The following is a 24,281-nucleotide window of genomic DNA, read 5'->3' as shown; positions in this document are numbered from 1 at the left end:
GCAGATTGGCTAATGACGGGGAGACGCACGGAGACGCAGCGTTACGCGCACTAATTATAAATGGAGCACGCACTATCATGCTTAATCTCCCGATTTTATTATGCACCTTAATGGCAGTGCCAACTAAGGAAGAGGCTGGGATCTCCATTTATTAAGTGAGAGATCTTTTATTACTATTATTATTATTATTATTATTATTATTATAGCTAACACGAGAAAAGCGCAAAAATGGCGCACTGATTACGGATTGTTGGGCACAAAGTGCGTCTGTGGAAACCCTGAAATCACAGACCTGTTAAAAATAACGTGCATCTTTTGCTTTATTACGAAAGTATTCGGACCTATTATAGATGAACTACCGCTCTTCTGCACACAAGTCGTACGCGGTGAGTCACCAAGCCAATAACCAATCAGGCTGAGGTGTGTTCGAGCAGCACGGGGTGCAAAGCTAATCACTCCACAGAAAGCTCTGGACGATCACGCTCGTTCACATAAATATGTAGAAGCATGAGAGCGAGTGATCAAAAGATCAGAAGCCGATCGGGATGCGATTTGCGACCCATTCCCCCCCCCCACAGATATTTGCCTCATTTGCTAGCCCTTGTTGCTATGGCAAATAGACTGCGTGTGTGCGTGTGTGTGTGTATGTGTGAAAAAGCAAAGTAGGAAGACAAGAAGATTCAGTGTGCGTGATTGTAAACAGATGTGCCCTATTTAACAAAGAAACTCTTTTTTCCACCGCAGACTGAGGCAAGGATGCCATCCTATCATAGCTTCAACCAGTGTCTGTGTCATTAAAAGGAAAATCCTCGCGCCCTGTAGGAGTCCGTGCTTTGCTAGAAGATGACTGAAAGGAGGTTGGATGCCTGTGCAGAAGGGGAGAAGTGGGGCTGAAACAAAAATCCGAAAGCTTAACTTCCAGCGCCCCCGACACTCTGCTGAACACTCCCAGTGTGTCACAGGGAGGGAGAGAAAGAGGGAGTTATATAATGACCCTTGATGCAGAGTTCAGTTCACGTGGGGGGAGGGGGACTGGAGTAGTGGTCGCACTGCATACAGTTCCTGCTGTCAGCTTGAATTTGTTACAAGGGAAAGGGTGCACCAGGATTCAGGCACAATATATACACACACACACACTTTACTGATTAGCGTGAGAGCCACCAGCAGCACTGATTCATGGGCTAGTCCTCTGTCACACACACACTCGACTGCAAGCAAAGCACAGTGGCAATTAAATTAAAAGAATTGAGTGAGAAAGCTGAGCTCGAGTTACAGCAGAAGAAGCATTTGTAGTGCTGTGGTGTTATGCAGACCATGGATCCGCATGATGTACACAAAAACTCACGACTGCTCTTCCTCCCGGCAAACACACACATGCACACACACACAATCCTCCCATTGTTTAGGAAATCCCCCTTGTGCTCACTCAATTAGCACCCCCTTCGCCATACCAGCACCATGAGCACACACACACACACACACTTCATTTGTTCTTTCACTCACTCCATCCCCAAGCTGCCATAGCAACCCTCACAGCGAGGTTGCCCACATCAATGGGACTCAATCCCCAGACTCATCCGGCGGCCTGCGTTTCCGATAACCCCCCCCATCTCGGGCATGAGGCAGCAGCATTTCTCTGGAGTCCTTGTGGAGGTAAACACTTTCAGGCAGCATCTGCTCACTCGCTCACCGTGTGTCACAGACACCTGTGCAGCTTGAGTACGCGAGGCACCCAAATCACAACGACCACAACAGCTGATAATTCAGGTTTTTAATAGAAGCCCCTCCCCAGCAACAAAAATGCTCGGCCTTCTCATGCAAATCTTTTTACAATTACACACATTGCATTCATCTGCTAGGCCCCAGCATGTTGGAATGACACGTGCCATTCAGAAACTGAATGAAGTACAAGTGATGTCACACACGTGAACTGGGGTTAACTTTAGGGTTAGGCACAGTATTACACTTTGCAAGAAAACAGATCATCACACGGGGAGCAGAACAAGTCAGGAAAGACATTCACAGTTTAAATCTAGTTAGTCATTTGTGCTTCATCATAACGCGATCAGAATTTTAAACAATGTCATCAGAGTTCATCAAGTCGAGATCAAGACTCAAGTCAAAACATTATCATATGACATCCCCGTGGTTGTACTCCACACTAACAAAGAATAATCACGAGACATGGACTTGGTTCGAACAACAAAATAACAGATCAAAGCATCAAACAGTACAAAACATTTTTGTGTTTATTACAGTTAAATCTAATACTTTTTCCAGCTCTTGTTGCCAATCGAGAGGTATATAATCGACTAATTGGAAGCATAGAATTAACATTAAACACTTAACTCCAGTCAAATTCCCACATACAGAAAAACAAACACATACAATTAGTTTTTTGTTCTAGTCATATTTAAATCTCTGAATATAGCCACTGAATATAATTTGATGATCACACAGTGATGAATTGAAAAAAAAAAAGGCATCATGTATGACTTTACGAGGTCAACCTTCAAATTTAAAATTGAGAGGCAGCTGCTACATGAAAAAGTGAAACATTAAGCTGCACATGTCGGATCTGGGCTTCCTTTTGTGCAGTCTGAGGTGTCATGAACAGAGGCTCATGTGTGAATCTGGTATGAACGCTTTTAACTCTTTGGCTGCTGATGAACATTTGGCATGCGGTTGCTATGGCGACGTCATGATTTTTAAAAAGCTGCAAAAGGTGGTCATCAGCACCCCCATGTGGGAAAATGTAAAAATCTTATTTCCGCTGGGGGAAAAAAAAAAAACAACAAAAAAAAACTGACTGAAATATGAAGCAGCACCAGTGACGTCCAGCCTGGAATGAATGAAATGTGCTTGTAAACAGGCTGCTGTGTGCAAGATGAGGAAATCCAGTCAAGGAACAGCAATTCAAGGCTGTGGCTGGGGAATCCTTTGGCTTTGATCTGACCTGCACTGCTGTGTGAAGTTAGTACAAGCGTGCCTTCAACTGTATCAATCAGTGCTGTAGCATCATGTCAGTGCATTTGTCCTTTAGCCTTACATTAGAGGGGCACTTGGAGAGTGTATCCTATGACAAGATCAATGCCCTGCTGTGGTCCAGGACGAGTTCTTTCCATGACTGTGCTACACCTCTTCAACAAGTTTCTAAAACCTAAGCTAGGTAGATTATGTGCAAACAAGTGGCAGTGAAAACAGATCTCGGGAAAAATAAAAAAACTGCTGTCATGTTCCCTAGGACGACTAAGTAACTGCTGGCAACGATGTTTTCCTTACGTAAGTAGCCCAGGATTTATTTTTGCCCGTTAAAATTAGACTCACAGCTAATGGTTGTTATTTTGTAAACAGTAATTTTTTTGAAAAAAAAAAAAATATATATATATATATATATAAATATATATATAATCGATCTACTTTCAAATGTCATCAGATCTGACATCTCCATCCTCCATGGTCACCCCATGGGCTCTCCCCGTGTGTCTGCTTCCAGTGTCAAGGCTTGTTGTACCAATTCATGGAGCGCCGCAGAGCTCTCTCCCAGCTCTGGAGGATGGGGACGTACTCCCCGTTCGGGCTGCCGGTGCACTCCTTGTCTGCACACTGGGGCGAAAACTCATCGTCGGCACTCTGCAGCTTTTTCAGCTCCTCGCGCGTCCTCCAGAAACCTGCGTACAACACCGACAGGAATATAAATGCAATATTTTGCACCGCACGAGGTACGCTGTGGTGCAAAAAGAGCAATAAGTGCTGGACAAATGATCTAACTGATCCACTTAAAACCCATGTTCCTCATGATTCATTTTATTTCTCAGTCGTCAGCACCACCTGCTTCTGACCTGTTACGAAACAGCCACAACAAATCAACCATCTTTTCTGGTTGATTTGATTACATTCTGACTAATATATAACAATCTAATTACATAATGTGAATAATTAAATGGAAAACAGGTTATGTAACAAACAGCAAGGCTTCATTTTGTGTCTCCTGCCAGAGTCAGCAGGAATAAAAATAGGACTTTTGATCAAAACTTTTCAAATGGGGCCTGTCAGCAGCTGTAATATTTTTAGAGAAAAACCACAGAGAAAGTGAGACCAGAGTGTCAGAGCATGACAGATCACTCCGTTTGTGCTGAACGGCATTTCTAAGACATCTTCACACGGCCGCGAATCAAATGCTCCTTCAAAACATTCGACTACAGTGCAAATATTTGTTCTGTTTAAATATTGATTTCCATACCCACTTCAAGTCCAGCGACAAAAGCAGCCCCGAGACATGACATCTCATGGTGCTGGGGTCTGGATATCTTTTTACCAAACAAGTCTGAGGTCAGCTGCATGACGAAGTCATTGGAGGAAACACCACCGTCCACCCTGAGAGAGAAAGGAGCCGGACACTCAATTAGATTTTCCTTCACTTTACTGTAACAGTATCAGGGAAACATAAAGCCATAATGCAAAGTCAATAAAGAAATGAACTGCGTGAGTGGAGGCAGAGAACACAAGAGTCTATTCTGTTACACCCAGTTTGTTGGCTAAAAGACAAACACTAAAAAAAAATATCAAACTGGTGTCTGGTCTCTGTATGAGTTAAATGCCAATACACAGAGTTTCTATTGCATGCACAGTTACTACCTTCAGACTGACAAGTTAAAAGAAGTACTGTACCTTATCTTTGTGATGGGAATACGGGTTTCTCTTAACATTGTCTCATACAGCTGCTTATTTCTGGAACAGAATGTAAATGTACATGAATGAGAATAAACGGTAAAGCAATAAGGAAACTAGAGTGCTGTGCAATAGTCTTGAGCCACCCTCATTTCACTATATTGGGCTAGAAAACTAGGAAATTGGTGCAATCATACATGGAAATACAGCTTTTAAAGGCAAAAGAAGAGTTTGTACAATCCCAGCGTGCTTACAAGTCAATATTTGGTCTGACCACCTTTATTCTTCAACACAATTTTTAATCTCTTTAAACAGTCTTCGGGAACAGTTCTCCACAAGTATTAAGGATCATTGTCAGGTTAAAAAATGAAGCCACTGTCAATTAGACGCTTTCCAGATGGTCGTCCTTTTTGAAAGTACATTTTTTTCTTATGTCTTCAGGACATGACTTTCAGATGCAGTTTATCTGCTAGATAGTTGTTAGGTCGAACACTTCTTATTCTGTCCTTCACTTATCCAGTTTCCTCAGAATTTCTAGACATGACATCTCATGGATATACTTGCACACTATGCCAAAATATGCCAAGGTTTCAGCTAATAGGTCTTTGAGAGTTATTGTGTGGTGCAAAAATATTTGATGCCAATATAAGAAGTGTGTTATATTTAACATTTTCATAGATTCATCTACAAAAATTGGAACAGATTATGTGTTTTTGTGACCAGATGCTAGTAACAAAGAGTCTAAGAATACATTTAAAATGGTTTCCTTGCTAAGTTGTCTGTTATGTATAGACACAACACTGGTTCATCCCTTGAGTTAGGTGCCTTTTTCATACTTGAATGATTTACAGATCAGTTTTAAGCGGCTTACCAAAAATTCCAAACACTGCTGAAAATGGTTAGGTACAAGGACTGGACTGTAAAGGAGTTAAAAAACAAAGTTTTTCAATAAAAAAAACTTTGAAAGACCTTCAGAAAGCCCGGAGAACTACTGTTCAAGAGCACTTTAATGGAATGACTGGAAAGTCTGGCTCTTGGAAGCAAAAATATTTACAAAATGAGTGATAGCTCAAGACTTTTGCACAGTATTTAATCTTTTGAAAATGCCTCACCTGAAGGCAACCGACTCCAGAATGGCCCGAACCAGGTGGCTTTTAGTAGTAGATGGTTTTAGGCCCATGAGGGAAGCGCATGCTTTTGGATCATTCAGAGGAGCCTTTAATAAAACATTTACACAAACAGTTAATAATCTGCAGTTGTTAAAGAAAGGATGGAAAAAAAAGGTCTCTAAATGGTCTTTGTGTCTTAAAGTAAAGCTCAAAAATTGGTGGTCAGCAGACGTGCTGTTATGCAGCTCTGCAGGGTTACTGTCGAAAAGTAGCGTTTGCATCTCTAACTATAAGCATTTAGCATCCAGCATAAACACTTACAAGGGCGAGTTCACAATGGAAGGCAGCAAAAAAAACAAAACAAAAAAGAGACACCATGTTACAGAGAGATAAAATAAAGAAATGAATGAGTGTGCTGGTTAAAAGAAACGACACGTAATAAGAAATACACGTTTACAGCAGAAAAACAAAAAGTGTACAGACCTGCAGGCCACTGAAGGAAGGAACAAAACACACTCCATCTGAATCACTGACACTGTAAGCCATGGCGCTGGTCTCTCTGACATCAGAGAAGAGCTCTGAAACAGCGCACACACAGGTGTCACACACAACCCCCGGATCTGTCCGTCACTGCCACGCTCAGTATTCAGTGTGGAAGAATAAAACCGACTATGATTTAAAGATGGATAAATTAGTCCTGCGTGGTTTTTTCGCACCATACGCCTCACTGCTCACCCAGCTTCTGTGCCCATTTGATGGCGGTGCCTGTGTCAGCTGCATTTCCTTCTGCCAGGTACACCACCTCTGAGCCGATCTTCCACCCCACAAGAGGATACAGACCTGTAAAGAGAGGTCAGAGGTTATGATCAGCCTGAATGGGTGAATGTATTTGTAATGTATGTGCGGACCATTTTACCTGCTACAGATGTATGTGGTTTGCTCCCAGTGTTTATGTCCATGAAGGTGCCTGTTCCCATGGTGATCTTTACATCACCAACATCAAAGCAGCACTCTCCAAACATGGCTGCCTGTTGGTCTGCCATCTAAGGCACATGGACAGAGGAGATAATTGAAAGTTTTGATGAATGGCCTGTATTTTTATAGCGCTTTACACATTCAGTCATCCACCCATTCATACACACATTCACACACTGGTGATGGCAAGCTACGTTGTAGCCACTAACAGAGGCGAGGCTGCCGGACACTGGCGCCACCGGGTCCTCTGACCACCATGAGTAGGCAACAGGTGAAGTGTCTTGCCCAAGGACACAACGACCAAGACTGTCCAAGCTGGGGCTCGAACCGGCAACCTTCCGATTACAAGGCGAACTCCCAACTCTTGAGCCACGATCGCCCTCAGCCTGATGACAATGAATGTTGAAAACTTGCAATTAAGGGAAGTGAAGTAAAGTGCTTTAATTAATTCCTGGGTCTCCTTGGAGGTTTCTTTATAGAGTCAGGGTGTGTCCTGTCATAGCTGAATGACATGCAATCAGCTGCTGATTAGCTAACTTTGCAAGACATCTTTGTTACAACATAATGGTGGCGAAATGCCAGGTTTTAGCAGTCAGAGGTTTGCAATGCAGACAGGAGATTGTGTGACGGCCACATGTTGACTCACCACTGACATGATAGGAATGGACACGCCGAAGATGGACGGGTCTGTTGAACCAAAGTCATGGCTGTGGTGTCAAGACAAGAAACCGGAGAAATCAGACACAATGCATCACAATGCTTCCTTCTCTCACCCCAACCAGTCATGGCTGGGGCTGCTCCTCACTGAGCCTGGCTATGCTGGAGGTTTCTTCTCGTTAGAAGGGAGTTTCTCCTTCCCACTGTCGCTAAAATGCTTGGGGGTCATATGATTGCTGGGGTTTTCTCTGTATGTATTATTGTAGGGTCTACCTTACAATATAAATCGCTTGAGGCGACTGTTGTTGTGATTTGGCGCTATATAAATCAAACTGAATTGAATTGAATTATCTCACAGTCTCTTTCAGAGCTTTACTCTAAAGGCAAACTGAGGGAAAAGGACATAACGAGATGCTCCGCTTTATGCGTACTGTATATTGCAATGGTTGAGTTTAATTGAATCTTTAATTATAACTCTCTAACTAACATATTGAAGTGACTGTTGACAGTGTACATTTTCAGTCAGTGAATTTGAACTTTAATGTATTAATTTTTCTTACGCACACAGAAAGTATGTGAGTCACATTAAATGTGATCATGTGGGATTGTGGCACACATTCAATGTTTCTCAAGAAAAATCTTTTAGAGAAAAAACAGAAAAAAAATTCAACACAATCTCTTTTCCCCACTTCCTAGCATATTATAACACTGTGCATGGATGAAAGTTGGGACCCATTGATCTATAAATAAATAGATATAAAAAGAAGGGCTCTTGGATTCTCTGCCAAAGTCAGCGTCTCATATGGAACTGCATTAAAGATTAATGGGTTCTTCCTTTATTGATACTCACTGTCTCCACAAAGTTTCATTAAATTTAGACAGACTATCAAACAAAAAGACAAACAATAACAAAAACAAGCATGTTTCTGACTCAGCAGGGGAATAAAAAAAAAAACATAGAATACAAAGACAAATGTGATCATGTTTATTAATATGAGCGACTTTTGCTAATACATGAACAAAGTGTCAGATGTAACTGGAAGTGAATGGTCCACTCACCCTGTATTTTCTACTTTGGGGAAAATAGAGAGCGGCAGGGACACAAGAGAGGAGAGAAACCCACTCCAGCACATCTATGAAGCAAGTCACATTACAGAGATATAAAAATACAAACTCAAACCAACCACACAATAAACAGTAAATAATTATGACTGACACCAGACCTGATAAGAGTCAAAAATCCCTGTTGAACTGGCATTAGAGTAATCGGTGGCATGCAGGTGTCCTGAAACAGATTAGGAGATGCAAATAATCAGTCTCTAAAAGAAAGGTTAATTAACAAAAAACTCGAGCTGCTTGTCACTTTTCCAAATCTCCTCCCCAGGAGTGAGCCGAAACATTCCTGAGGAATTTCAGCCAATCAGTGACTCAGTAGGATTGATAAGACAAAGGACATTCTGTCTGGGGATTATTATCCTGTTAGGAACTGTACAAAAATCACAGTTCACTGCACAAATCTTATATTACTGAACTTGTTTTAGATGTCACTGAGTTCAAGAGGCTAAAAGCGAATAGGTAGAGAAAAAAACTCTCCCCTGAAAGGGAAAAAAACAAGAAAGTGTTTTTAGTCTAGGCTTATTCGATGTCTGGGAAACCAAGCTAAACAATGCAAACCCACCTTTTGTGAGTTTAAACAGGAGCCAGCTGTCTATTGTCCCAAAGCAGCAGTTACCTTCATCTATTGCTTCACGAACCTGAAAGAAGAAAGAAACATGACGAGGCTGAAAACAGAAGAATGCTGTGGGCCATTCAATACTGAGGCCTCTCCATGCTTCTCTTTTCCTTTTTTATTAATCAACTCTTTGGTTCATAAGGGCATCAACACAAGTTTATTTTTACATAAATAAAAACCTCCCTCCTGGGGCGTAGCATGTTTGTGTTTCTTAAAAGTGGAAAGCTGGGAGCGAGGGTTCTGCGCAGCATCTCAAGCTTAATTTATGTTCCTGTAAATGTGGCCGTCTGCGTACACGTTTCTGTTTGGACAGCGAGAACTGAGGGCTTTTCTCCCATCACAGTCGTGCTCCCATGCAGTCCTCCAAAATCCTAACTGCATGTTGCTGGATGCTGATGACATATGCGTCTGCTGAATGCTGATTGGTTGATAAGTGGGCCAGAACAGGGAAGCAGAGTTCACCGGGAATGGGAGAAGCGTAAAAAAACCAAACAAACAAACAAACACACAAAAAAACCCCCCAAAATACAGAAGCTCTGAGAGTGGCTGCAGTGGACTCTTTGTTTGACTTCAGTGGTTTGTATATTTGAACCTTGCTCTTCCCTGCAGGTGGGTGAAAGACCACAAACAGCACACAGCAATCAGCCCACAAACCAGTTATACCACATACTTTGTACTCTGCTTCCATTAACAACAGAGTTCTCTGTAGGCAGACGGGCCATCCCCTGATTGGCGGTGGACTGTGAACACACAGAAGCATAAATTTCGCTTTAGCTGAGCTGTCCTCGGACTTTACTCTTCTGGACAGAAATCTCTGATGTGTCCTCAATCTGCTGGAGCCACTCATCCAGTTTTAGGGCTATAGCTCCTGATGCTGGTGTTACCACTGGGACCATTTTGAACTTTATCTTCCACATCTGGTCCAGTTGTTCCTTTAGCCACTGGCACTTCTCTGTTTATCTCAGGATCTTAGCCCTAGTGTTCAGAGGTGTCTCCCATCAGTACTTTGGGACTTTTAGCCCACATGCGTTAGACTCCCACCTCTAAGAATCTGGTGCTTAGGTGTTGCTCTTCTGCCACCATTATCAGAGCTTCTGTGCTGTCCTTAAAGACAACCTTTTTCTAGCCCCTGGTGGGATTTCTTGATGTCAGCCACTTCCTCTTTCTGTCGATGGTACATCCCAATGCAGGCTGTTGGTCTTTTACAATAGCTCCTCCTCCTTTCCCTCACCACCAACTGCCTGAAGCATTCTTCATCTCAAGTGGAACTATCTTCCTAAAATACTCATGTATGCTCCGTCACCGTCTAATCCTTGCCTCGCCTCTTTCCGCTACTTGTACAGCCTCACGGTGTCGGATTTTGGGTTGAGACCTCCGTCCATTGTGAGCAGTTTTTTGTGGTTTGACATATCAGTGCCATCCATCTCCTCCTGTTTAATATTACAGACTTGTCTTAGATCTTGACTTTCTTAGATCTTCATTGTGGAACCCAAAGGACTGCGAGTACTTGTAGCTGTTCTGTGTGCCTGTCATCCTGCCTTCTCAAAACCCTTTTGGTGTGGATCACCTTCCCACACTCTGACACCACTGAGTCACACTTATTCAGGCTGAGGATCAATGAGTCAATGTCTCACTCATGCCGGTTATACAGCTTGATGTTATTCATGCACAGGAGATAGCCGATGATTACTCCATAAATCTACTTTGAATATATATTAAAAATACATACAGACTAGTGGTTGGAAAATCCTTTACAAATGGTAAATAGTTATTTATTCTCTTATACTGATGGTTAACAACTTTAAGCGTGTAACCCTAACCCTTAATAGTAATGATTTGTTATATTCCATCAAATATGAGGGAACTTTAACTTTTCAGTGCACTCACTGTTCCTGAATTCATCGTTTAGTTGTGCTTTTTCACACATAAAGGAATTGTTTGATTGCAATTAAACAGTGGCCCACACTGTTCCCAGTTGTTATGCATGCAAATGTGTGAAAATTTGTTACTCTATTTTTGAGCACAAGCCAGTTAGTTAACCCTTCCACGCACCTGTGTGTAATGTGTCAAGACCCAGACGAGGCGAAAAGTGACATGCTGAGTGGAGAAGACGACGAGACTCGCTGCAAGCAACCGTTTCTGCCTGGTAACAAAGTAGAGGACCTTCATTGCACCATGGATTGCCTGAGATTGTTGTAAAAACAAACAAACAAACAAATAAGTTGGATAAAACAAAAAGCACATCCACCATTGGTTGAAAAGTATTTTGAGTTTACAAGGAAACATTATATTAATTTGAAAGTTTTTCCTGCCTTGCCTTTTAACGTCCAAATCTATTTACTAAAGATCATGAAAGGTAGAAATGGGGAGCAGCCTCACTTTCATGGTGCAGGATCTGTTCCAGGACTTCACCAGGTCTGCAGCTCTCTGATCCTGCCAGCTGATGAAGTTGTGGAAAGGAACCCCAGTTCTCCTGTCAAAGTGGAGGAGGAGATGAGAAACAAACTAGAGGAGAAGCCAGCATAGGGCATGAATTATTCAAACATGTGCTAAAGTAGGTATGTGAGCAAAGCTATTCACCTGTCCCATGTTGTGAAGGTACCACGCTGAGTGGAGATCCCAAGGGCCTCTACCTGGTGCATTTGTATTCCTGCATCTGTTTGATCAGGACAGCAACACGAGCACAAAACAGTTAAGCAGAGAAAAAGAAGGACAAGGATCTTTTTTTTTTTTAAAGAAAATTCCAACATTAGACATTCACATTTCAGTAAATGATAAACAAATAGAACCAATTATAAAAAAATCTAAAAGCCAAGTGTGCTTAACTGAAGTATCAGCATATGATCTTTTGCATGCTATATTTTCTCGTTGATAACAAAACTAAATGAACTATGTGAAACTTCTGCAGTGTTTTACCTATTATGGTTGTATTACGACTAGAGATGGCACGATACCACTTTTTTATGTCCGATACCGATACCGATATCATAAATTTGGATATCTGCCGATACCGATATTAATCCGATATAGTGTGTTTTTTAATCAATAAAACTGTTTTTTTAATATCTTGCTGCATTTTGTATAAGTTCATACTCAAGTTTAAATAAACAACAACACTAAAGCTATTCTGTTATACCTGTATGTAAAAAATACACTGCACCCAAAATATTTCATAGTTCAGCAACACTGATCAATCTAATAAACTGAAACCTGCTCCATCCTCCCTATTCTGGTATTTTAAAGAGTACTTTAAAATATTTCTGCTACTTTCTGCTAAAAAGTAGCAGAAATATTAAGCAACCTAACTAATAGGGTTGCAAACTCCCAGCAAAAAAAAAGGGAACCACCCCCCACCCTCCACCTCGTGATGCTTAATCGACATAATCAACTTTAATTTGATGCAGTGTGAAAAAAAATGCACAGAAATAAATTATTTTTCAAGAATAATTAAATAGATTCAACATCTTTCTTCTACAGAATTGCAGACTGCACAGATGGTATCTTCCCAAAGGAAAAAGTACTATATACAGTAATGGACTGCTATACATTTTACATCAGATTAAAACTTTGGGTGTAAGATTCAGATAATTATTTATTATAAGCTAGACATTTTAAATGAGAATAAGAAAGAAAAGTATGTCTTTGTGCCCCCTTTTCCTGTTCATGCCCCTATCGGCCCCCTGGCTAAACTTTGCTAGATCCGCCCCTGCACAGTTACCAGCCGTCAGCTACGTAGAAAAGGATCCTGGTGTAGAAAGTAATATTAAATAAATTCTAACAACAGCTTATCAAGCTTAAACGTGCTGCTGTTGTTCAGCTGCTGTTTTCCTCCTTGTGGTGCAAAGTGGGCCAAAAACAAAGAAGAGAGACGGACTCCCGACAGAAAAGCCGATCAGCTGATCATTAAGGAGTTTCATGAAGTAGTGGCAGGAGAGGGAGAGAGAAGAGGCCGATGCTCCATATATTCGGTGGTTAAGCTTAACGCAGGTACGCTTTACAAACATTCAGAGATGAACTTACACACTTGCTTTACTTCTCTCTGGGATAACTTCCTCGGAGATGGAAATGCTGGTTTGCTAGTGAGGCTACAAATACACACAGCTGCTCTATCAGGTGACGCACACTGCTCCGACTGCTACGGTTATGAGCCGAGTTACGCCGTGTCGCAAGTTTTGTGAGGTGCTTTTTTGATATTTAATGGATCGGATTACATTTTTTATTTCTCGCCGATATCCGATCCAGTAATTTACGTCAGTATCGGACCGATACCGATACCTAATATCGGATCGGTCCATCTCTAATTACGACATGCCTAGAAATGGTTACAACGCCATTTCTACGGCTTTGGGACTCACTCAACCACAGTGAGAGCCATTATCCACAAGATTTCCTATGTACCCTGACCTAGTGCAACAATGGCAAATAAAAGTGTTTATCTTTAGATTCTAGTGTGACCAATATGCAAAAAACCTAAGAAATCAGGAAGGGGACAAACACTTTTTCATGGCACTGTATAAACTAGGGATTGACATAAAAGTAGGAATTGGGGCAGATGTACCTTGCACGGCTCCTTTAACCACAGAGATAAACCCTTTCCACAGGTCATCTGGGTCCATCTCCACATGTCCTACCTCTGGATAGAGGAGCACAACCTGGGGAACGATCAAGTTTGTGTGGATGCTGCATTTAATTTATTTACCAAGTGGGTGGTTTATGTGCGGAATTAAAAAGGCAGAACAGATGAATACCTTTGTAGAGCATGATCCTCGGATCTTCGCCTCCTTGTCATAGACGTGACATCTGATTGACGTTGTGCCCACGTCCACCGACAAAATGTAGCTGTCCTTCTTGAAACCGTTCCTATGGCTCCCCATTGTGGGAAAGTGTATCCTATTTTGTCTCAGTGCCGTCCCACGCCATTTGTGGTCAACTCATTGTGGTCTTGTGTACAACCTGAATGGCTCGTTTAATCCGATGATAGCTTATCTGCACCGGGTTCCGTGTTGGGACTGTAACTCCACCTTTGGACTCTGGTTCCAGTTCAACCTGTTTGAGTCAACAGATTGCTACAGCAGGATTCTCCAGCGGAGCAAACATTCACATCACAAATTTCAGTAGCTAAAAGTGAAAGTGGGTCCAAAGTTTGGCTAGAGCCGAAATACTTTCCACAAGTTCACCAAACTCAAAAGTTAAGCTAGGGCTAACTGACTAGAAGCATTTAAATAGTAATTAGCTTCCAAAAGCATCCCCAAATCTGTCTAACCGCTTTCTTCGAACCTTCTCTGTTCCCAGGATCCGCTCCCCTCACTATGGGGTAGCGCACACGGTAGTCTCAGCAGTATCAGCAAGGAATAACGAAAGTAGTAGTCGTAAAACCGCATAAATTTACCCGAAAGCGTGTTTCTGTGCGGGCATCCGTAGAGTACAGCGTACGCATGCGCAGTCCGGTACCTCAAGTCCGGTAGCATGTGGATGTTTTCATCCGAGCACGCGTGTATGGTTTCTGACTGACGCTACAATTGTTTCAGCCTGTGATTTTGTGCTACTTAAACGTTTAATATGGCAAAAACAGACGTAAGAGTTATACCGCATTTATGCAACTTACACAAACAGGCTTTGATGTGATATAAATGCATTATTTTAAGCTTTTATATCACGTTGTTTGTTGGGTTCAGTGCGAACTCACGAGCTAGCAGTCGGTTAACTTGTGAATTATCATAATTAAAATTGTACAAAACATGAGTCTGATTATAGTCGGGTACTCGGATATAATACCGTTATTACATTAGAAAGGGCAGCTATTTAGGGAAGAGTTAACTTTTCTGTCTTTAATGATAAAAATGCTAAAAGTAACACGAACATCTCTGCCGTTAGCACAGTTTTTTGTCAGACACCGCAAAGGAATTTACAGACTTCAAGTTGGGTTTTTGGTAGACGTAAATTGTAAATCGTTCACTGAAAGCTTTTGTGTTTGTTTCAGGCTACAAGACGGAGAAAAAAACAGAGCAAAGTTGTACAAGAGGACACAGCTGACACTGGCAAGTTAATCCATATTAATATGTAGAAATTCACAGTAAACATGACTGTTTGAGCTGAATAACGTTAGTAACTATAAGTCATTCAATCTATATGATCTCAGCGGACACTTTAAAAGGTACAACTGGCGTATACTAGGTAAGACTCAGTTTTGCCTGCAGAACTAACTTAACTGCTTTATGGCACAGATCCAACAAGGTGATAGAAACATTGCTCAGATTTTAGTCCATATTGATATGACAGCATCACGCAGTTGCTGCAGATTTGTTAGCTGCACATCCGTGATGTGAATCTCCTGTTCCACCACATCCCAAAGATGCTCTTTTGGATTGAGTTCTGGTGGCTATGGAGAACATTTGTGGAGTCCAATGAAATTACTGTCATGTTTAAGAAAGCAGTTTGAGATGATTTGAGGCTTGTGACATGGTTTGTTATGCTGCTGGAAGCAGCCATCAGAAGATGGATACACTGTGGTCATAAAGGGATGGACATGACCGGAAACAATATTCGGGTAGGCCGTGGTGTTTAAACAATCCTCTGGTACTGATACCAAAGTGTGCCAAGAAATTATCCCCAACAACATTACACCACCGCAGCCTGAAATTGTTGCTACATTGGAGCCATGCTTTCATGTTGTTTATGCCAAACTCTGTCCTTTCCACCTGACTGTTGCTGCAGAAATAGAGATTCATCAGACCAGGCAATGTTTTTCTTACTTCTGTTTTTCATTTTTTGTGAGCCTGTAGCCTCAGTTTCCTGTTCTTAGCTGACAGGAGTGATATCCAGTGTGGTCTTCTGCTGTTGTAGTCCATCATCTCCCAGTTTCGAGATGTTGTGCTTTCAGAGGTGCTCGTCAGCATTTTCCTGGTTATAACAAGTGACTATTTGTGTTACTGTTGCCTTCTTATTATCTTAAATCAGTCTGGCTATTCTCCTCTGACCTCTGACCCCAACAAGGCATTTTGACCCAGAGAACTACACATATTTTCTCTTTTTCAGACCATTTTCTGTAATCATAGTGATGATTATGTGGGAAATTCCTAATTAATCAGCAGTTTCCACTCAAACCCACCCATCTGGCATGAGCAATCATGCTACATTCAAAGTCACTTAAACTTCAAGTTAAGATGACTTTACGTTTCCCCATTCTGGTGCTCGGTTGGAATTTCAGCAGGTCATCTGGATCATGTCTACCTGCCTAAATACACAGAGGTGCTGCCATGTAATATTTGATTAGATATTTAGTGGCCAGTTGGACAGGTGTACCTACTGAAGTGGCCGGTGAGTTAACATCACACAGGATGTCTGCGCTTGAGCTGTGTGAGTAATTAAAATATCTTTTCAGATCCTCAGACGAACACTGTGATAAAAGTTAAAGGAAATGCCCCCACAGTAACTGTATCCTGGAAGAAGAAGAATGAGGAAGGAGAGGATGATGACGCACAAACACTTGATGCAAGCGATCAGATGACTGCCAGAAAGATGACTGGTTGTGGTAAGGATGTTCACTGGATGTTACTGCTGCATGACCAAAATCTTTCAATATCCTTTCTCCTCTGAAGTGTGCATGTGTAATAATATAAAATAATAAAGTAATAAGGTCTATCTGTTGCATTTCATACAAGGGTTTTAGAGTGCCACTTCCGATATGAAACAGGCACCCCTTTCACTGATGCCACAAAAGATCAAGTCACAACAGTTAATTTACAGCATCATTAAATGATGGCAGGTCTGCTTTCACTAGATGAACAGACGCCAATCGTCTCTTGGACTCTCACTTCAGCTGGGCTCTAAATGTTTTCCATTTCCACCTTAAAGCTAGAATTACCCCAGCCTTTGTCAACATATTTTCAAAGACATAAATATTATTCAAAATTGTGATAACAGGTGTTTAAGACCAAAACCTCCAGAAACCATGAAGCCTCAGCTGGCAGAAGTAGTGGTGTTTTATTGGCTGCGGCTCAGGAGGTAAAGCGGGTCGTCTGCTAATCATAAAGTCGGTGGTTCACTCCCCGCCTCCTCTGGTTTTCATGTCAGAAGTGTCCTTGGGTTGGATACTGAACCCTAAGTTGCCCACACTGCATCCATTCACCCACTAACCTTGTGTGTGTTACTGGGTGAATGAGGCTTTTGGTAAAAACAAGTTCTTAGAGTGCAGTTAAATGTAGAAAAGTCCATTTAACATCAGTAATACTTTCTGTCCTCTGCAGTAAATGGGAAACAAAAAGCAGTTAAGAATCGCCCATCCAAGAAATCTAAGGTCAACAACGATGGTGAGAACTCATCTTTTTCTTGTACATTACCTCATATTCCTGGAGAGTCTTTACCTTCACATATTTCATTCCTTTATTCTTCTTTAGGATTTCGTATTTGTGTTGGCAACCTGAACAAAACTAAAACATATCAAGAAGTCAACGAGTCACTAGAAAAATACTTCATGTCACAAAGCCTTCTGTTTCAAGACATCCAATTAGACCAATCCAGGTGAGTATTTCTGTTTGTTTGTTTATTTGATTTGGGGTTTTTTTTTCATGTTAAGTCCTCTAAAAGGTGTGATGAAAAACCTCTTTGTCTGTGAAAGCAAACAAATCTGTTAACTCTGATCTGTAAGTACATGGATGAAGAGAAAGGCGGTTCGTCCATCGAACATGACATATCTGTGGAGGTATGAAGATGTTGGAGAGAAAGCAGTGGACATCAGTGACATGTGACATATCACAATTCTGGAGAGTGAGAGGATACCTGAGGAATGGAGAAGTGCACTGATACAGATTTTCAAGAATAGGGTGGATGTTGCCACCTGTAGTATCTACAGAGGGATAAAACTGATGAGCCATACCATGAAGATATAAGAAAGAGTTGTTGAAGCTGTGTTAAGGAGAGAGGTGATGATGAGCGAGCAGCAATATGGCTTCATGCTGAGAAAGAGCACTGCAGATGTGGTGTTTGCTTTGAGAGTGTTGATGGAGGAGTTTGCAGTGGTAATGGACAGGCTGACAGTTGAGAGTGCATTATAACCAGTTATTACTTGCCAAGTTAACAAGTTGTATACTTAACAAAAAGCCCCCAAAATTAGCAATGTGGGAAATGAAGGTGTGCACAAGAAAAACCTCTTAAAATATATCCTGTGTTTTGTAAATTTTGCTGCTAGAAAAACTAACTGATATGAATTTGTGCTGTTGTAGGAAACATGCTTTTGTAGATTTGGCCACAGAAATGGACTTGACAAAAGCGTTGGCATTAAATGGAGAGATGCTTCTCGATAAGCCAATGAAAATCACCAAAGTAAAGATCACAAGTGAGGACAAGGCGAAGGTGAAAGCACGCTCACTGGACAAAAAAGGTAAAATAGTACTATTAATTGATATCAGACACGAAGTGATTCAGCAAAGCTGTTAAAAATATTATTGCTTGGTCTTAACAAGTGTATAAGATTAAAAATGCTGCACCTGTCATAGGTAACAGGTCATCATATACAGTTTTGACCCAGAGTTTTAAAGGGTTGTTTATTCTTAAATAATCTCCATTTAGTTCTTATTTAGTTTGTTGTTTACTTTTTCTTGTAATATTTCTTTAGTCATTAGTTTAATTTGCTGTTGGTATTAAGAGTTTATTAGTTTCTTTCATATTTTCCTCTTTGCCTGACTTCTGCGTCTTTCCTCTATGTCAAGTTCACTGTTGTCATTGTTTTGCTGTTTAGTTACACTTCTCACTTCCTGTTTCTTTGTGATAGTCACTTCTTTAGTTTAGCATCTACGTCCTTTGAAAAATTCCTGATAATTTGCAGCTGTGTTTAGTTGCCTTCCTGTTCCCAGTTCCCTCATTACTGTCTATGTTTTTATAGTTTCTCTCTCTCCCCTTGGTTGCTTTTTGTCTCATTGTGCCATATAGCGTTAAATGAGAGGACTCAAATACACCCTCTGCAGACAGACTTAGTAAACAGAAAGCACAGCTGTATTAGTGAGGTGGGTTGTCCAAAGAAAATGACAAAGTCTTAACAAATTCCATCAAAGAAAAAAGTAGACTAAATCCAAAAATCAGGACTCAAATTACTAAAGGAATAGAAGATGAAAAAATAAAAAAATAAATAAACAAACAAGAATACAAAGTCCATAAGCTGAAAAAAACCTTGGCCAAAACCCAGGACGATGGCAGTTACCACATTTTCTATCTCCTGCAGTAAATGGTAAAAGGAAGGCAGACCCCGTCATTGAGGAGTCCCCATCAAAGAAAGCAAAGCTCATCAATGAAGGTATGAACTCATTACTGCTCGTCTTGTAAGATATCCAGTGATCCTGGACGCCTTTACACATCTTGCTGCTTTATTCCTCTTTAGGATTTTGTCTTTTCGTTGGTAACCTCAACAGCTCTAAAAATTCTGAAGAACTGAAAGAGTCACTAGAAAAATATCTCATGTCACAAAGTCTTCTGTTCCAAGACATCAGATTGGACCGATTCAGGTGAGTATGTTTTCTTTATTCATGCTTTTTTTTTTTTTTTTTTGCTGCTACATAAAATACATAAAGTGATTTTCTGCTGTTACAGGAAACATGCATTTGTAGGTTTGCTCTCAGAAATGGACCTGAATAAAGCCTTGACATTAAATGGGGAGGTGCTGCTCGATAAACCAATGAAGATCGCCAAAGCAAAGATCAAAAGTGCAGAAAAAGTGAAGGTGAAATCTCCTGAACTAAAAAAGCAAGGTAAAAATGACCAAATAGATTTGTTTAATCTGTGTTGATTAAATTCATGGACTCATTATCAAACTTTAAGCACGTGCATTTGTCACATAGTATAAGAGATGGATCTGGCTTCTGGTAGTGAAAAAGCCAGTGTGGAAGTTGCTGAAGCCTTCCAGTCCTATAGGCATGTGTGGGGCAATGGTCATTAGCAGGAACCTCTGTAAACATTTTCTTAGTGAGTTTAAAGGCTCAGTCACTTGTTTTAGGTCACATTGAATAAAATATTAAGTCTTGTAAATTTTGGAAATTCTAAATGTCAGAAAGGAGGATTATCCAGGATAAGCTCATTGGCTATCCTGGTTGGCAGCAAACCAATCGCAAACCAGTGGGTCAATCTTTTATAAGTAATGATCAACTTAATGCTGTAACATTTATGATGTGATGATCCTGAAATATAAAACATTGTAAGGATCAAAATAGTAATATAAGCTTGATATATAAAGAAAAAGTGGAACTTTGCTGTATTTTTGCAGCCAGAGATGCCAGATGTTTGTTTGTAAAGAACTTGCCTTACAACGCAACGAAGGAAGACATTCTGAAGATCTTCCACAAGGCCATCGCCATCCGGTTTCCTGGTGGAACTGAAGGCCCAACCAAAGGGTGAGAGTTTTGAACAGGAAGTTAACCTGTCAGATGAGGAAGTCATTCATTACTTGTTTATGCTTTGAAAGGGGCACCTATTATGCTTTCATGTTAGAATGGTGGAAATTTATATTAAAGCTGAGTTTCTACTGTTGAGGTCATTGTGTGTACAAGTAATCCCTGTGAGCTAAAAGCTGAAGCTTGAATCTGCTTTAAACTCCTAGTATGATGATGCTACTGTAGTGTGAGAGGGGATATCCTTATATGGTCCTCTTGCAATGGCTATGGCAAAAGCCCCACCCACCTACCCACCATTTAATCCTTTTGTTTATGACGAAGAGCCAATCAGAAACAGGTTAGCGTAAAGGCTGTTAGTGAATGCACTAAGGCTTAGTATAAGATAATTAAGGGTGTTTTAAAAAGGGAATCAGGCAAAGCTATTCTACGAGAGTTCAAAGAGATAATATTAAAGATATTAAACTTAAAGTTAATATAATATGTGCATTTTTAAAAATTGTTTGTAACAAGTTCTAAGTGAAGTGTCTATATTTTTCAACAGAATTGCCTTTTTGGAGTTCAAAAACACAGGCATCGCTAAGAAGGTACAGAAGCAAAAACAAGGAGTGACGATCCAAAAGAGGGTTTTGATTTTGAACCGTGTAGGAGAAAAAAGTGTATGTAGAGTCACTAAAGCTGATGTGGAAAACAAAAGGAAAAAAGGTAAATGAATTCAGAGAAGCTGTTGGAATGTTCTTTTTTAGTAAATTTAATGTGGACTAATGTAGACATGTTCTGACCTCCTTACAGATAAAAAGGCCTTGCAGTCATCCCAAAATATTGAGGCCGGCAAAAAAGAAGACACAGAAGAATCGTGTGAAAAGCCAGAGAAAACGAAGGGTATCATCTCATTATCTAGATGTTATTAGATTGGCTGCTTGATTACAGCAGTGTGGTTTTTGTGATGTCAGTTTGAGTAAAACTGCAGCGTTAAATTATTCAATGTTTCTTTTCTAGTCCTGTCAAAAACACTGATCGTCATGGGCCTCGCTGAGAAGACAAGTCCAGAGACGCTCAAAAGTGTCTTTGAAGGAGCCGTCAACGCAAGAGTCACTGTAAATAAGAAAGACGTTTCAAAGAGGTCTGTAGTGTGAAGCTGTCTCTTTACTGCGTTAACTGCTTAAACTGAGATCACGATTCTCACTTAGATGCATTTTACATTTCATTTTCGTCAGGTTCGGCTTTGTGAACTTTGGCAGTGATGAAAGTTGCAAAGCTGCCAAAGAGGCCATGGAGGACTGCGAGATAGATGGCTGCAAAGTGACTATCGCTTACGCATATCCCAAGGGTAAAAAAAGTCGGCGAGCCTAAGGACGCTTGGAGGGGGATCCCGATGGAAAGTCTGCAGGTCTGTAAGCTGGCAAAGAAGGAGGAAAGTTGACAGGTGGAAGAGCGAGGACAGGAGGAAAGACTTAACCTACTGCCTTATAAAATGCTCATTACGGAGAGGTCAGCAGAGACTATAGTGTAGACTGTGTGGTTACACACAGAGGGATGAAGTCCCCTTTAGCTTCACTGAAGCGCTTTACTGTCTTTTACTTCATTGTTTTGTTTTTGTTTTGCTTCTTTGCTCAAACCTTGAATTAAATCCACTGTAGTCCGCAGAGATTTCTTCTTGTTTGTTAGTGAATACAACTTGATGATGCTATCTTCACTTTGGGTTAGATTTTCTACACCGACATGAAAATTATGTAAAGAATAACAAAAAAGTTGGGTCACTGTGTAAAATGTAAGCAAAAAAATAAAATCCAATGATTTTCAAATCTCTTAAATCTATATTTTATTCAGAGTAGAACAATTCAGTTCAGTTTTATTTGTATATATTGCAGAATCACAACAACATAGAAAAAGAACATAGAAAACATGTCAAATATTTAAACTTTATCATTTTAAGAAAGAAAAATCATTTTGAGTTTGACCGCAGCAACATGACATGCTCGTGTTTACCACTGTGTAGCATCCCGTCTTCTTTAAGCATCTGGGAACTGAGGAGACTAGCTGCTAAATTTGGGAGAAGAATGTCGTCCTGTTGTTGTCTCAGTGATTGTAGCTGCTCAACAGGCCAGTTCAGATCGCTACTATGGAGCTGTGCTGCTGTAATAGATGCAGCATGTGCTTTAACATCATCTTGCTTAAGTATGCAAGACTTTACCTGAAAAACACGTCTTCTGGATTGGAGCACATGTTGCTCTAATACCTGTATATAGCTCTCAGCATTGATGATGCCGTTCCTGATGTGCAATCTGGCAGTTCCATAGGCACTAATGCACCCCCATACCATCAGAGATTCAGGCTTTTGAACTAAGTTGGATGGTTCCTCTCCACTTTAGTCTGGAGTACAGTTTTCATATTTTCCAAACAGAGCTGAGGTTCAGCTCAGAGAAGACGACAGTAGTGCCGCCTGAGGTCCATCCACAGATGGTGTATTATAGTTTGCACACACAGAGATTTCTCCAGATTATTTTCAAGCTATTATGTATTGATGAGATATTTAAAGAACAGAGAATTTCAGAATGGTGAACCTCTGCCCGTCTTTACTTCTGAGAACTTCTGCCTCTCTAAGATACTCTTTTTAAATGCAGTCATGTTACTGACCTGCTGCTGATTAACACAATTCATTTTAAATTGTTCCTCCAGGTGTTTCTTTTTAGTACCGCTTAATCTTTTAGCCTCTTGTTGCCCTGTTCCAACTCTTTTAAAACATGTTGTTCCCATAAAACTCAAAATGACATCATTTTGCACTTGGTGCTCACTATGAACCGACTTTGTTTCAGACGATCATTCTGTGCGTCCTTCTGATGATCTGATGACTTTTACAGGCTTTAACAAGCGCTGTGCTTGCTGCTGGGTTCAGCATTCTGAGGGAAGGACAGAGCAAAGCAGGCAAAGCTTTAGTAGATCTGCAGAGCTTTTTGGAGTAACACTAACAAATTTAAGCTGTTTACACACATTGCTGACCTGCAACAAGCTACATGACTGAGCTGTGCCCAGGTTGCACTTTGCTTGGTGCTGGGACAGACTGCTGTGGCACAGCGAAAAATGGCATTGCACAACATGTGCCAGACTACAAATCTGCAGAATCATATGTAGATATATTCAAGACAACAGACTAAAGCTCTAAAAAGTTATTCAGCTATCATTAAACTGAAACCTGTCCAGATAAGGATTTAATTTGGAGTTTACTTTTTTTACCATTTTGTGCTTTGACCTCAATTTTAATTGGCTATTTAGCTTTGATTCAGATCAAATGAAAACTAAGTTTATGTATATGTTTGTTTCAGGAAAAGGATGCAGAGGTGGATCGCAGGATGCTGAACTTTGCATATATGACTTCTTTTCTCTTGATTTAATGTGAAGCCTATGTGTAAAATTGTCAATACTCGTGCATCTGACAGCTTTAAATTCAGTTGTCATATTTTGCACTTTAAACCGTTCGTCTTATAAATATATAAAAACTCATGAAAGAAGCCCGCCTTGTTGTCACTCTGCCATGTCACGTAAAAATGTTTATTACGATTTGATAAGATGATGAAACCAAACCAAGTTTTTTGTGTGTTTTATTTTTAACATCTGTAATAAAGACATAAAAGGTTAACTTGGTGAAACTTCAGCTTCTTCTCGTCCTCTGTCCTGAAACAACACCACCCTCACAGCCAAACGTGCCCCAATATCAAGCCACGAATAACGAGTCTGAATACTGCACTCTCACGCGAGTCAGTC

The 24,281-nt window shown here is 40.6% G+C and overlaps 2 protein-coding genes across 5 annotated transcripts; one reads left to right on the top strand and one right to left on the bottom strand.

The window, feature by feature from the left end:
* Positions 1-1,756: 1,756 nt before the first annotated feature.
* gk5 (glycerol kinase 5) lies at positions 1,757-14,593 on the bottom strand. Of its 2 annotated transcripts, XM_031749761.2 has the most exons (17): positions 14,534-14,593; positions 13,893-14,190; positions 13,703-13,796; positions 11,725-11,800; positions 11,524-11,617; positions 11,197-11,328; positions 9,091-9,166; positions 8,636-8,697; positions 8,472-8,545; positions 7,402-7,462; positions 6,697-6,823; positions 6,516-6,620; positions 6,264-6,358; positions 5,784-5,887; positions 4,672-4,731; positions 4,244-4,377; positions 1,757-3,671 (listed from the first exon to the last, which is right to left on the bottom strand). In XM_031749761.2, exons 2-17 carry the CDS (start codon positions 14,016-14,018, stop codon positions 3,499-3,501), a joined length of 1,593 nt encoding a protein of 530 aa, XP_031605621.1. In that variant the 5' UTR covers positions 14,019-14,190; positions 14,534-14,593; the 3' UTR covers positions 1,757-3,498. The 2 variants fall into 2 exon arrangements, with proteins under 2 accessions (XP_031605621.1, XP_031605619.1); XM_031749759.2 differs by lacking the exon at positions 14,534-14,593 and having other exon boundaries at positions 13,893-14,527.
* On the top strand, positions 13,077-24,166 carry LOC116328067 (nucleolin-like). 3 transcript variants are annotated; one of them, XM_031749776.2, is made up of 15 exons: positions 14,585-14,718; positions 15,125-15,182; positions 16,526-16,675; positions 17,391-17,453; positions 17,541-17,664; positions 18,366-18,523; positions 19,361-19,432; positions 19,517-19,640; positions 19,726-19,883; positions 20,396-20,522; positions 21,064-21,224; positions 21,312-21,401; positions 21,519-21,642; positions 21,737-21,909; positions 23,843-24,166. In XM_031749776.2, the coding sequence occupies exons 1-14, from the start codon at positions 14,704-14,706 to the stop codon at positions 21,870-21,872; spliced, it is 1,560 nt and encodes a 519-aa protein (XP_031605636.1). In that variant the 5' UTR covers positions 14,585-14,703; the 3' UTR covers positions 21,873-21,909; positions 23,843-24,166. The 3 variants fall into 3 exon arrangements, with proteins under 3 accessions (XP_039457875.1, XP_031605636.1, XP_031605635.1); XM_039601941.1 differs by lacking the exon at positions 14,585-14,718 and adding an exon at positions 13,077-13,131 and having other exon boundaries at positions 21,737-24,166; XM_031749775.2 differs by having other exon boundaries at positions 21,737-24,166.
* The last annotated feature ends 115 nt before the right edge of the window (positions 24,167-24,281 follow it).

Source organism: Oreochromis aureus, linkage group 18, assembly GCF_013358895.1.
Source record: "Oreochromis aureus strain Israel breed Guangdong linkage group 18, ZZ_aureus, whole genome shotgun sequence".
Lineage (NCBI taxonomy): Eukaryota > Metazoa > Chordata > Actinopteri > Cichliformes > Cichlidae > Oreochromis > Oreochromis aureus.
The sequence above is the reverse complement of the archived record's forward strand: the minus strand, read 5'-3'. Positions and strand labels throughout refer to the sequence as shown.

Bases quoted from the DNA above. Each gene is read 5' to 3' on its own strand.
- gk5 (XM_031749761.2), bottom strand. From the start codon at position 14,018: ATGGGGAGCCATAGGAACGGTTTCAAGAAGGACAGCTACATTTTGTCG. The intron at 11,801-13,702 runs GTACATCTGCCC...CTGATCAAACAG, and splicing joins GGTTAAAGGAGCCGTGCAAG to ATGCAGGAATACAAATGCAC. The intron at 6,359-6,515 runs GTGAGCAGTGAG...GCGCTGTTTCAG, and splicing joins CAAATGGGCACAGAAGCTGG to AGCTCTTCTCTGATGTCAGA.
- LOC116328067 (XM_031749776.2), top strand. The intron at 18,524-19,360 runs GTAAAATAGTAC...TATCTCCTGCAG, and splicing joins ACGCTCACTGGACAAAAAAG to TAAATGGTAAAAGGAAGGCA. The intron at 21,402-21,518 runs GTATCATCTCAT...TTTCTTTTCTAG, and splicing joins AAAGCCAGAGAAAACGAAGG to TCCTGTCAAAAACACTGATC.